The sequence below is a fragment of the Ochotona princeps genome, chromosome 20 (genome assembly GCF_030435755.1).
Source record: "Ochotona princeps isolate mOchPri1 chromosome 20, mOchPri1.hap1, whole genome shotgun sequence".
Classification (NCBI taxonomy): domain Eukaryota; kingdom Metazoa; phylum Chordata; class Mammalia; order Lagomorpha; family Ochotonidae; genus Ochotona; species Ochotona princeps.
Genome location: NC_080851.1, coordinates 23,172,765 through 23,187,058, shown reverse-complemented (window position 1 = coordinate 23,187,058; position 14,294 = coordinate 23,172,765). Strand labels below are relative to the sequence as shown.

At 40.4% G+C, this 14,294-nt stretch overlaps 1 protein-coding gene across 2 annotated transcripts in view; it reads left to right on the top strand.

The window, feature by feature from the left end:
- Positions 1 to 14,294, top strand: part of BBS9 (Bardet-Biedl syndrome 9) — a 330,719-nt gene that overhangs the window by 65,461 nt on the left and 250,964 nt on the right. For both annotated transcript variants that reach the window (XM_058677975.1, XM_058677974.1), the window contains exons 6-7: positions 4,121 to 4,295; positions 12,479 to 12,563. In XM_058677975.1, coding sequence (XP_058533958.1) covers positions 4,121 to 4,295; positions 12,479 to 12,563 — 260 coding nt within the window. The remainder of the gene's footprint in view (positions 1 to 4,120; positions 4,296 to 12,478; positions 12,564 to 14,294) is intronic.

Below are 14,294 nucleotides of genomic sequence, written 5' to 3'. Positions count from 1 at the left end.
AAACAGGGCAAGAAGTCTTTTGGAAAAATGTGAGCCTCAACTGGTGATGATGTATTGATACGTTCCTGAAAAATTGTTTGATAAGTTTTTATAAAGATACTTAAAAAAAAAAAGATTTTTAGATTCTTGCTTGAAAGGCAGATTTACAGAGAAGGAAGGAGAGACACAGAGAGATTTTTTCCATCCTCTGGCTCACTCCCCAGATGGCTACAATGGCCAGAGGTGGGACAGGCCAAAGCCTAGAGCTTCTTTTGGGTCTCTCACATTGGTGCAGGTGCCCACGGGCTTGGGCCTTCACTCACTGCCTTTCCAGGTGCACCAGCAGGGAACTTGCCTGGAAGTGGAGCAGCCAGGACTTGAACTGGTGTCCACATGGGATGCTGGCATTGCAGATGGAGGCTTAACTTGCTATGCAATGACAACAGCCCTTTGATATGTGTTTTATTCATGTCCTGTTTTCATCCTTTTCACTATGGCACTAACTATGACTGCTCGTAGCTTTACCTTCTCTTCACCTCATTTCTAATTGTGCTACTCTCTATTTTCTAGGTTAGAAAACAGGTAATAAAAATCCTTATTTTGGGCCTGGAGGGATAGCCTAGTGGCTAAATTCCTCTCCTTGCTTGCACCAGCATCTCATATGGGTGCTGGTTTGTATCTTTGCTGCTCTACTTCCCTTCCATCTCCCTGCTTGTGACCTGGGTAAGCAGTAGAGGATGGCCCAAAGCCTTGGGACCCTGTGTTTGTATGGGAGACCCGGAAGAACTCCTGGCTCCTGGCTTAAGATTGGCGCAACTCCAGCTGTTGAGGCCACTCGAGTAGTGAACCAGTGGATGGAAGATCTTTCTGTCTCTCCTTCTTTGTGTAAATCTGACTTTCCAATAAAAATAAATAAATCTTTTTTTTTAAAAAAATATTTTCGTGCTGTAATTTATGATGTGCCTTATGTTGCATATAGTGTTAGGGACTTGGATATCTTGTCTCTAACTTTAGAATTCTCTTCCTACCCCTAGCTTTGTTGAAGTATAACTGACAAATGTAAATTGTATATATTCTTATGTTGTTATACAGATGTAGGCAGTGTGATGTTTCAATATATGTTTGCAATGTGAAGTGGTTATTACAAGTAAGTTCACATATTCCAGGTATCATATATTTATCCCCTTACATTGTTTTCTGTTTGTGTTGAGAACACTTAACATCTAGCTGCTCAGAAAACTCCATATACATCATGCATCATTGTTTGCTGTAGTCTCCATCCTGTACATTAGAACTTTCTCAGCTTAGCAGTGTAAACCTGTGTCTTTTGACCATCTTGTCTGTATCTTTTCCCCCGCTGACTCCCAGCAGCCGCATGTCTACTCCGGCTTTCTTAGTTCCCACCTGGAAGTGGGATTTTTAACTATTTGCCTTTCCACATCTGGCTTGCTGCACTGAGCCTCACGTCCTCTGTGCTTAGCTGTGTTGTTGCAAACAGCAGAATTTCCTTCTTCCTCCCTAACTTGTGTGAGGTGATGTGCCCCCTTGGTTTTGACCTGCGTTTGCTAAACACCTTTTGTGTTTCTGTTGGCCACTTGCATGTCTTTTTTGGAGCAATGTCTGGTTTGATCTTTTGCCCATTTTTAAATTGGATTATTTTGTTGTTGTTGTTGTTATTGCTGTGGAGTTACATGATTTCCTTATATAGTCTGAAGATTAATCCCTTATTAGATATGTGGTTTGCAAACATTTCCCCAATTCCACTTATTGTGTTTTAACCTTGTTGATTGTTTCCTTTTGTGCAAATTCATTTTAGTTTGATAAAGTCCCCCTTGTCTATTTTTGCTTTTGTTTCCTGTGCTTTTGGTATCCTATCCAAAAAAAACCATTGCCAAGAACAATGTCATGAATGTTCCCCCCATGTTTTCTTGTAAGAGTTTTATAGTTTCTGGTCTGTGTTTAACTACATAATCCATTTTGAGTTGATTTCTGTGTATGATGTAAGATCCGATTTCTTGCTTGCTTTCTTTTTCTCATGTGGATATGCAACTTTTCCAACAGCATTCATTGAAGACTGTTGTTCTTTAGTCAATGTGAATTCTTGGCACTTTTGATGAAAATAAGTTTGGTATTTTCATGCAAAGATTCTCATTTTACAAATTTGAAGGCTGAAGTTTCAGGACTATTAGTGACTCATTTATAAAAACTACAATTGTTAGAATACTTAGAACCATAATTAAAATATAATTGATATTATATATTATATTGATACATATATTGAAATATATGTTGATATTTTATATAACTTTTACCTGTAAACAGTTTGAATGATTTTTGTTAGAAAGACATATCATAGTTGGAGCATCAGTTGCAGCTGTATAGAAGCATTTTTTAATACTTATTTGTGTCTGATGGTCACAGGCGGATGAGACTGACCAAATCCCATAGAAAACAGTCTGTGGATGCACCCTGTGAGTATGTGTGTCCAGCACGCACACACATTCACAGCAGGTCTTTTGTAAAAACACCTTGTAGCACAGTGGAGACAGTGACTGCAGTACCTATTGTGTGTTATGAAAGAGTTTGAGCACAAGAGAATTCTTTTCAAACGGCCTTCAAATGAACAATCTCTGTTTGTCTAAGGAAATTCAGATGTATGTTTCCAAAACATTCATTTGCTGAGACGACATTCAGCTTGGAACATTTCTCAGAGTATTTGAAGTTGATAGAATATTGCCTTAGTCAAGAAGGACCAGAGTAGATTCCCCAAGTCTCAGTTTTTTTTTTTTAGAGTTCCTTAAGCATTACATGGGTACTTCAAAAAGTTCATGGAAAGGTGAAATTCAAAGGTTAGTTTATTATGGCACAAAAAGGCATAAAACCCATGCTTTAAAAAAATAATGTGCATTTACATGATCATAAGCATGAATTTTAAAATTGTTTGCACCAGAATAAGCATCTTTTAATGCTGTTTTCTCCTGAAGTTTTTAAAGTATCTTTATGTTTTTTAAAGATGTATTTATTTTTATTGGAAGGCAGAAATACAGAGAGGAGGAGAGACAGAGAGGAAGATCTTCCATCCACTGATTTACTTCCCAAGTGCATGAAGTTTCTGGCTCCTGGTTTTAGCCTGGCCCAGCCCTGGCCTTTGGGTCCATTTGGAGAGTGAAACAATAGATTGATGATCTCTCTCTGCATCTCCCTTTCTTTATAATTCTGCTTTTTAAATAAGTAAGTAAATCCTTTTAAAAATATTTCTTTATTATTTATTTTTATTGCAAAGTCAGATACACAGAGAGGAGGAAAGATGGAGAGGAAGGTCTTCTGTCCAATGATTCACTTCCCAAGTGGCTGCAATGGCTAGAACTGAGCTGATCCGAAGCCAGGAGCCAGGAGCTCTTCTGGGTCTCCCATGCGGGTGCAGGGTTCCAAGGCTTTGGGCTGTCCTCTACTGCTTTCCCAGGCCACAAGCAGGGAGCTGGATGGGAAGCAGGTCTGCTAGGATTAGAACCGGCGCCCATATGGGTTCCCAGTGCGTGGAAGGCGAAGACTTTAGCTGCTATACCGCTGTGCCGGCTCCATATATGTTTTCTTTTTTAAGATCACTTTTACTTATTTTATTTGAGGCAAGTGAGAAAGAAAGAGAGAAGGAGAGAGAAAAGGAAGAGTAGGAGAGAGAGATCTTCTATTCGATCATTTATTCCCCAAAGATTCTCAACTACTAGAGTTCATTTGGGAGGCAGAAACTCAACTCAGGTCTTTCCGTGGATGACAGACCCAAGTCCTTGTGCCTTATGCGACCGAGGGCGCTCCTGAGCAGGAAGATGTGTCAGAAGTAGAAGAGCTGACACTCAAATCAGGCCCTGTGACGATACAGGGTGTAGGTGTCCCCAGACGGAGGCTGATCCAGCTGCGCTACAACACCTACCTTTGAATCATTTTAAAAATGGAAAATGAACGTATACTAGTATCAGTAATTTGAGAGCTTCAAAGCTTCATTGTTTTGTAATTGAAAATATAAATAGTTGCATTTTTAGTGGGGGAAAAATTAGCTATGACCTATTTGTTGCAGATGTTGACAAATTAAAACATTTCATTTATTGAAGAATAGGTTGTCTCATTTCCTTTTGTTATCCCAAAGGTCGAGATTTAATTTGTATCCAGTCTATGGATGGAATGCTGATGGTGTTTGAGCAGGAAAGCTATGCTTTCGGGAGGTTTCTCCCCGGTTCCCTTCTCCCTGGCCCTCTTGCCTACAGCTCCCGCACGGATTCCTTCATCACGGTGTCGTCCTGCCGGCAAGTGGAGAGTTACAAGTAAGTACGCAAGTTACAGCCTTGAAATCATGATTTTTCTGGTGTTGTTTGGCTGGTTATTATTATTTTTGAACCAAAAAGAGCTTCATTATTGTAAATGAAGAAGAGATTCCTGTGATGAAATGTTACTACGATACACAGCCTACTATTTTTATATTGGGAAATATTTGAACGGAAGTGTAGTGCAGTGATTTGAGAAGAGGTGTCTGGAGGAGGCAGACGTGGTTGGAATTCTGAATTTCCCGTGCACAGCTGTTTGATGGTTAGTGTCTTCATGTTGGCTCTGAAGGAAGTAATTATGCTCATTTCCACTACTGCGTTGTAAAGATTAAACGCATACCAAATCACCACCCCGTACAAAATGGTTAGTAGTTGTTGTGACTATTCTGTGACAGAAATATGAAAAGAGAGTGTTGAGTTTAAAAAATTCCAATAAAAAGATTCACGTATGGGATGATTTTACAACAGAAAAAGATATCGTGATACAGGAAAAATCCCGAAAAGAAACACAAGTGTTGTTCTGACTGCTGATCATTTCTAAAAGACTAACTCGTGGGAGGGGTGAGGTGTGAAACTAGCGAAACAGTTTATCCTTTGCGATGGAAATCCTTACTGAGCTTGGGTGAAGTGCGTTAAAGCTAGACTGTTTTCTCCTTTATGAGCTGAATTTAAATAAGTTAAGGCTGGGAGTTTCTGGAGAGTGCATTTTGTTGATGTTGTTGTTGTTGTTGGCAGTGAGAATTGGGAAAAGCAAGTAGAAACCCATGCTGAGACAAGAGATAATGGGAGAGTTTCAACATCTCCGGTGATTTTATTGTTATCTTAACTGTTGGCAGCATTTAGAACTTACAAACATCTAAGCAGCACATCACATTAGCTTTTTAGTGTTTTTTCGGATCAGGTAAGTTTTCCTGAGGTAGAAACATAAATTCATCAGGCGATGGCTGTAAATTTTTGTCTTCAAGCCTCCATCTTGTGTATGCAGCCGGGTAATGGAGTTTTCCCTTCAAAAGTGGCAGTCTCCCCTTTGTGAATGATTGTTGAGGCAAGAAGGGTTTCAAACTGAGAATAAGCAAATGTTGGTGACTCAGCAGAAGTGAACTGAGGGTGGGTAGTGTATCACAGTGTCATGGTCCTCCTATGAGTCCTGTGGCTCTTATCCAAAGACCAAAAATGAATTGCGACTTGCCTACTGGCAATACATAAAATATTATGTTTGTTTGGAGAGGCTGCAAAAAAATCTGTGTTATGTACTCAGATCTGTCAACACTGAACAATATTGAGGGGATCTGCTTTTCAGCTTATGTTCCAGCTCTGTGCCTCACCCTCTAACAAATAGTGTTACTGTGGGGTCACAAAGCAAAGATGTGAAGGGTCCATTACTGACTCTTTGAAGCATGTGCATTGGAATTAATTTGATAATAACTCCAGGAATGACTGAATGAGGAAGCCACGTGTAGATTGCCTTAATGTGTGAGCCTTATCTGACAGAAGTCTAGATGGAGGTTACAATGTGGTAATTCTCCCAGCGTAGCAATCTGTTAAATTTTTCCATCTAGGACTAAAAAGATACATACTTCCCTTTGTGTGGATATTTAGTAATGGTAAAAATGCAGGAGATGTATGGTTATTGTGAAATTATGTCAATGGAGAACGTTAATAACATCCAACTGCGTGTGATGCTTCTGAATTTAGTAGATCAACTTGGTACAGTTTAGGATGGGAAAAAGTGTGAAGACCGTAGATATTTGTCCCTTTGAGATTTCATTAAACCAATCTGCAGTGAGCCAGCAGAATGTAATCAGCTAATAGAACAGGCTTTTCAGACATACTTTATTTTGTTACGGAGATTTAATTACTGTATTATATTGAAACGGAGCTAGCAAAGGCTGGTCTCAAACGTTAGAGTGCATATAACTGCTGGCATCCTGTTATTAAATGCACATTTACAGATTCTCTGGCCTCCTGCTCCTAGATTTTGATTTAAGAGTTTGGGGATAACCTGGAAACCATCGTTGTAAATGCATTTAACCTGGATGATTCTAATGCTGGGACAAACTTGGAGCATTGCTTTCCCTCCCAGATAAGAGAATTAGTAGCCCTTGTTGGGGAGGAGCAAGACTCAGGTCTCTGGTACCACTGTTCTCCTGGCCAGGTATCACCAACCTTGGATTATCTTTTCCTCTTTTTTCCTTTGCTGGCTGATCACAACTGTACAGTCAGCGAATCCTGCCCTTTCTGTCCTTGTTTCTAATCCTTGTTATTTGGACCCTTCCTCTTTTGCACTCAGATGTGTGCTGTTCGTTGTTTCTAGCCTTGAGTCGAGGTGGTGATGGTCCTCCCATAGCTATCCTTGTAAAGCACCTCTCTGATCCAGTCTGATCTTCATTTCCCATAAAAAAATACAAACCTTCCTACACAACTGACCCTTAGTAACTGTGGGTTCCAAAATATCCATGGATTAGACTGTGGATGGAAAATGTTTGAAAAAAAATTATATCCTGTACAAAACACAGGTGGAGTTTATTTTTCTTGTGCTTATTCCCTAAAGCAATTATTTACTTGATTTTAGAGATCATAAACCATTACAGATAGAGATGGTTTAAAGCATAGCCTTGTATGGCTTAGCACAGTTTTTGCCAATTATAGACTCCTCTCTATGGATACAATAGGGGTCGCGTAAGATTATATTGTCCAGTGACATTAGAGCTATCTGAGTGTATGTAGATACTTCCTGCAATGTTTGCTCAGCCACCTGAGGACTTGTGATAGACCTGCCCCTGTTGTTAGCCTGTGTGTGACTCTGTGAGTCGGGGATGTGCCTGCAGGTTGCATTCAAACAGCTGTGACATTGGATGAAGGGGCTCATGCACCTGTGGGTTTATTGTCATTTGCTAGGGATCCTTTCACCCATCCCTGATGGATATCAGGGCATGGCTCTGTTGCCATTTGGTGTTCTATATAGTCTAGTTCCATCTGACCTCTTGAGACTTTCAAAGTTAACTAATTCAAATAGCCTCAAATAGCAGAAATATTTCTGCCTAAATTACTGTTTTTCTTGCCCAGTATCATATTTGCTCTTATTTTAGATTTTTTTTTTAAGTTCCAGGCTGTGTGCTTCTTTTGTCAGGTTCCTGAGGGCAGAATATGTGTTAAACATTAGTTCACTGATTAGGTCAGTTCATTTAGTCAACCATTCAGTAAACGTTTTTCTTTGTTTTAAATTTGTTTCATTTTTATTTGAAAGGCAGTCACAAAGACCAGAAAGAGAGAGAGGGGGTGGGAGAGAGAGAGAGAGAGAGAGAGAGAGAGAGAGAGGGAGAGGGAGAGAGAGAAAGAGGGAGAGAGAGAGAAAGGAAATGTTTTATTTTGTGGATTATTCCCTAAATGGCTGCAGTAGCTGCAGCTGTATGTATCTTAAGCCAGGAGCCTCTTCTGGCTCTTCCACAGGGGCAGGGGCCTAAGGACTTGAGCCATCCTCTGCTGCTTTCCCAGGCTATAAGCAGGGAGCTGGATCAGAAGTGGAGCAGCAGGTTCTCCAGCTGGCATGCATATGGGGTGTTGGTGCTGCAGGCTGAGGCTTAGCGCACTACATCACGGCATCAGCCCTTCAGCGAACATTTTAAAAGATGTTTCTGTGTGCCACACATTGTATAAAGTCCCAGGAATATAAAGTAAAATAAAACCCGTCTCTCTTCCTTATGCCAGTGTGAGAGGCAACAAGTTAAACAGCAGTTTTGGTCCACAGTGATGCGGGCTGCATGAGAGCTGTGACAGGTTGCTGAGAGGTGCACGGCAATATGACATTCGGGGGAACGTATAGGGGAGAGGTGAAGCCTGGGAAGCTCCCTGAGCAGTTGTCTGCATGGACTTTGTCTTCTCCTCTTCTCTCTGTTGCATGCCTGCTGGCACCCTTAGCAGTTCCTGATACATGTCCTACTCAATAACTGGCATACATTATTTTTTAAAAACTTATTTGATAAGGCACAAAGAGAGAGGATGGGGGGTGAGGGGAAGGCAGAAAGAAAGGAAGAAAGAAAGAGAGAAAGGAAGGAAGGAAGAAAAAGAAATAAATTGACTAATCTTCTTTCATCCCAAATGGTTGCAACAGCTAGGGCTACAGTAGGCTGAAGCCAAGAGCTGGGAATTCTATCTAGCTTCCCACGTGTAGTAGGGACCACAGAACTTGGCCCATTTTCTGCTGCCCCCCCATCCCAGGAAGGCAGCAAGAGTTAGAGTGGAAGTGTGACAGTGGGAACCAGAACTGGGATGCCCCTGCCTCAACAGGCAGCTCCGGCTGCTTTGCCACAACACCAACTCCTTTGCTGAAGTATTGTGGGGAGTAGCTAGCTATTTTGAAGGAAGCTCATGTTCTTCACCACTTTTAGGATCCTACCAAAACTTTAATATTTGTATTCCACATTTATGTACAGTGATTGTCGCACGCCCTCTTCCGCTCTCACTCTTCCTTATATCTGAATTGCTCTTCCTTCCTTTCCTACGTATGAGAATTATGTCTGGAAGCTTCCCTTCCTCCCTACCCTAGCTGCAGGCCGCATTTCCTCCTTGAATCATAAGGTAGTTTTCAGTGTTTTCCTTAAGTTCCGTTCAGGCCTATATGCTGATGGTAGATTTTGCTTTATTGTTTTTTTCCTTGGCTGGACTCAGTGTTTGTTGACACCAAGATTTGGTTTTGTACTCCCGGAAGGGCTTAGCATTGTGCCTTGCCCAGAGTGGATGTCCAAAGAGAGCTTGAAAAAGGAGTGAAAAGAGTAAGCTTCTGCTTTGTTAGTGGCATCTTTCAGTGAAAACGATCATTGTTGGCCAGAGAATGAATTAGCCATAGTTGACCACAATAATGCTTAGTACTGAGTTTCCATTTTGGCCAAAGTTTTCTGTGTGAAATATTAACATTGCCTGGTGTCCAGTATGTCTCATTTCAAGATAAATGATTGCATAGGGTTTGCTTTTTATGCTGTGTGACACCTCAGTCCGTGTTTTAGTTACTTGCTGTTGCTTTTACGATGTGATATGGAAAAACTCTAAATTGTAGGTTGAGTTTGACATTGGTGCTGCATGGCACCCATGAAGCATTTGTGGCCAGTGGGTCAGCAAGCAGCTCTGCTCATGCTGTGTTTGTCATGAGCGTGTTTCTGGACTGAAAAGAAGCACTCCTTCACAGAATCTTCTTCCATTGGGTCTGGTTATTCTAAGGGCAGTTTCAAGAAGGCATCTTGATTTGTTAGCTTGTATCATCAAGGACTGAAGGGTAAGAAAGGAAAATCTAACGCTTTCTTTATTGCAGAATTTCCATGACCGTTAGGAATTGTTTGGTTTTGGGAATCGATTTCCATGTGCATTGTTGGGTCGAAGGAAGAACCAGAAATGAGATGCTCTTGTGCGTTTGTCATCATGTAAATTTACTGCCAGTTGTGTTTAACTCATAAAACACACGGCTTAGCTGTCTTCCAGGAAGACAAATGGTCTGGATTTGTAAATCAAAAGTCAGTTTTGGCTGTGTCTCTGCCTGCTGTTTTGATGTTAACGAGGCTACTTCAGGGGCTCACTTGTTTCTCAGATGCAATAATAACTCTTTGTAGTTACAGAAGAAACTTCAAACAGCTCACTGAGCTTTGGATTTTTGTAACGATCTCATTAAAATCCATATCATCCTCTGGTAGGCTGATGTCTGTAATTAATTGCCTGAGGTTAGATCTATAGAAGAACCGGCTCTGGGGTCATGGTCTAAGTGAGTGGTGCATGTTATTTCTGCTACTGTAAATGGGGGACAGGAATCAAACCTGTTTGGAGGTCACAATATGAATTATTTGGCATTTTTGGAGACCTTGGGATTTTGATGGCTGGTGGATCTCAGCTGGTAAGAGGCCTGTGCAGCACCGGCCTATGGGATTTTTTTTAATGCCTTTGTTTGGTTTCATTTCCTATGACTCATTCCTCATCACCATGCACCTCTCTTGAACTTTGGTCTTGGCATTGGTTTCTCATGTCTCTTTTTTAGCACTACGTGCCTTTGCATGTGCTATTTGCTTGGCTGTAATACCTTTCCTCTTTACCGGCATTGCACATGTTCGTTCATTCTTCACAGCCTAACTCTCTCCTGAGTCTATTCCAAGAGCAGGTCCCCGTAACCCCCGTGAACTTGTGTCTGCTCCCACATGGTTTGTGTGCATACTTGCCAGGTCCTAGCACAGGCACGCTGAGTTCCACTTGGCTGTCCCTGTGTTAGTCTTTGCATCTGCTTCGAGAACTCCTCATAAGTACAGGTCATATAGTTGTGTTTTTCCTCTTGCTAATGCTTACACTAGATCGCCACCATATGTTTATGGAATAGATGAAGTCTATATACATTATACTTTGACAATAATTATAAAACCGGCTCTTTTTCATTTTATCATCAGCCTCTGTGCTTGTAAATCTATTTTCCCTTCATATTCTTTATCCAACTGAAATTGGGCAATTTTTACAAATGAACTATTCCTGATGGAGATAGGAATAATTGTAATCCTAGGGTTGATTTAGATTTGGTATATGTTGTAGTCTGTTTTGTGCGTATGACAGAATAACTAAGAGCATGTGGTCTGTGGAAAACAGGAGGGTATGTTTTGCAGTGTGGAGGCTGGGAAGTCCAGGTCGAAGGCCTTCTGGCTGTGTCACCCATGGCGTGTGGCAGAAGCGCACAAGAGAGACCAGCATTTCAACACGCAGCCCTCAGCCTCAAGCCCTTTTATTCAGCATTGCTCCAGTCACGAGAGTGGAGTCCTTGTAACGTACACACTTAGGGGGCTTCATTTCTCCCCTCTGTTGCACAGGCACTTACGGTTCTAATGTAGGCTTTCCGGGAGATACAGTTACACCACAGCGGTGTGTGACAGCTGAACCACTGTACATTTCAATGCTGACTTAGATATGCCACACTGTCATTATTCGTTTAGGTTCCTGGGTTTCTTAGACGATGTAAGTAGCAGTCATTAGATTTTCTCTTTGCTACAGAGGAACAATGAAGGGGGCTTTGATTTGGTAGAAAGAAAAGCAATCTATGTTGGCCCAAAGTTCCTTTGTTTGGAGTGGGATTCCTCCTCAAATATATCACTTTTTATAAGATTTATTTAATAATAAATGTTTTTGATAAGCTGAGAGAAAGAGAGAGGGAAAGTAGGAAGGAGAGAGGTTCTCCAGCTACCGGTTCACTTTCCAAATGGTTGCAAACAAGATCTGCTCTAGAACAGAACCCTGAGCCTGAAATTCTACCCTGCTCTCCCACACGGGTGGCAGAGGCCCAAGTACTTGGGGGCATCACTGTTGCCTTCCCGGCTTTAGCAGGAAGCTGAATCAGAAGCAGAGCCACCGGCAGTCTACCTGACACCTTGATACAACACTGACATCACAAGTAGTGGCTTAACCTGCCATGCCACAATGTCCCCCTCCTAAAATATATCTAATTGATGGGAAATTTAAGAATTTAAACTTTATTTGATAAATTAATCATTCTAGATTGGGTGATATGATATCTTGTAAAAATGATTTGGACTAAATGTTACTGTTGATCTAGAAGCTGTGAAAGACTTGTCCAGAGTCATTGTGTCTCTTTGTCTTTCGATTCCTGGATCAATTAATTGGACAAAAAATTAATATAAACCAAACTACACCAGGAACATTTTACAGTTTAGCTTTCAATTTTCTTTAACAGTGTTTAGGTTAGAGATTATTCATATTTTACAGATGGGGAAATTAAAGTACAAAGTGATTAATTTTCCAAAATACTCAGTGAATAAGTGGTTTACCTAGGGATTAAACTCAATGATTCTTCTTGGTTGTATAGATTATACATCAGTAATATCTGCTACTTCTAACTAGTTTGCATTCCTTACTTTTTTGTGTGTTTAGTGTATTGTGTCTACATCTTGCCTATTGCTATTTGTCACGCAAAATTCTACTGGAAGTGCTTCGATCGTTGGTAGAAGTGTTGAATAATTGGGACACAGGGTTACTGTTGTTCATTATAATTGCAGAGTTGCTAAATTTAAAATCTTAGAGCTAAAACTTTACAGCTTAGAATGGAAGAAAAAGTGATTCATAGCAATTACGTAGTGTGTGCCTTTGAAGTTTAACAGAACTTCTGCTGTAAATGACCGAGACAGTTATCATTTTTCCCTTCCATGCAGGTACCAAGTGCTTGCTTTTGCAACAGATGCAGATAAAAGGCAGGAGACGGAACAGCAGAAACTTGGTTCTGGAAAAAGACTAGTTGTAAGTTCTTTCTTTAATATGTAAATATTTTAGTATGCTATATTTAGTCACAGCTCTTTGTTAAAAGTATAACTTCATGGAAAGAAAATTTGAAAAATTTTTATTTCAGCCATTTTTCCCCATGCTACATCTCTGACCCAAGAAATTGGCTATTGTTGAACAGTCGAGGAACATGCCTATTAGAACCATGGGTGCCCAGAGGAGTCATAGTAATTATAAACTAACACAATACAAAGAGAAAGATTTTTTTAAAATACTCTTTTCAATAGGCAAATTTATGTACTTTTTGTCCCTCAGTTCATAATGTCTTCTTGTAGATTTCCTTTATTACTTGTTTTGAATCATTATAATGTGTGCTTTCATTTCATTTTGAGCTTAGGATTGGTTGGATTTTTGTCACTAAGAATTTACAGTTTTTATAAAGCTTATGAACTTTACAAAAAAAATCCTTTTTGTGTTGCTCCATCTTTGTTGGAACATAAAGGATTTTTTTTTCATTGTTATCCTTAGTAAGAAAGCATCTATGTTTGGCGAGACTCATTAGTTCAGAATGTGACATATTTCCCTAAGGGGAGGTCATGAGGAGTGACCGGAGCTAGTGCATTGAAGGTATTTAGTGGACTCAGAAACATGCTTTGCTAATCCATTCTGAATCCTCATCTCCCAGGGTCAGGTGACTATCAGCTGGAGTTGTATACTTTGACTCACAAAATGCTAGTCTATTACAGCACAATGAGAAATGTAGCTGCCATGTGATAGGCCTTCACGTCTATACCCAGTGGTATCTTTTCATATAGGCAGAATACACTAGAACCAAATGATAATTACCTGCAACTCAGTGCTGAATTGTAGTTCTACTTATGGTTTGGTATATCTGCATATGTTTACTGTGGTGTCTTTTACAGTTTCTTCTTCTTTAAAGAGAATTTGTTTACTTTTGAAGGGCAGTACATCAGAGTTGTCTCAGATTTTTTTCACTTTATGAAATTGATTGTTCTTGCTCCTTCGAGTGACATACTTTTTTGCTGTGATTTTAAGAGCATATTTTTTTGCTGTGATTTCCTATCTACACAGTTCATTTTGGTATTAATTTCAACTTGGTATTGTTTTCATCTCCAAAAATTCAGTTTGAGGGAAGGAGAGAGAGAAAGAGGGAGAGAGAGAGCGAGAGATTGAAAGTGGGCAGTGAGGGCAGTGGAGAAGGGTCAGGAGGATGTCCTCTGCATTGACTGTCTCTCCTAATGGTTACAACATCCTGGGCTGGGCCAGACCAAACTTCATCCAGGGACCCAAACACCTAGGCCATCACCTGCTGTCTTCCACCTATATTAGAAAAGGGCTGGATCAAATGTAGAGTATCTGATGCTAGAACTATTATCCTGATTTGGGATGTGGGCACCACAAATGGTTCCCTAACCCGCTGTGCCCCAATGCCTGCCCCCTCGTACAGATTATTCTTATATACACACTAGCATTACTGGCCTTTCTGCTCAGTTCCATTTCAATTTCATATTTAATTCTGGAGATATTTTAATTTCTATAATAGATAAAAATACCTAAAAGCATGCCTTGATGGCTAGAAATCCATCTATATCATTTTTTAACAATTTGAGTGTCAGAGAGAAAAAGGGAGAGAAAACTCTCCTGTCTGCTGGTTCACTTCCCAAGTGCTTTTAATGGCCAAGACTAGAACTAAAAGCTGGAAACTTAATTCAGATCTCCCAAAGGGAT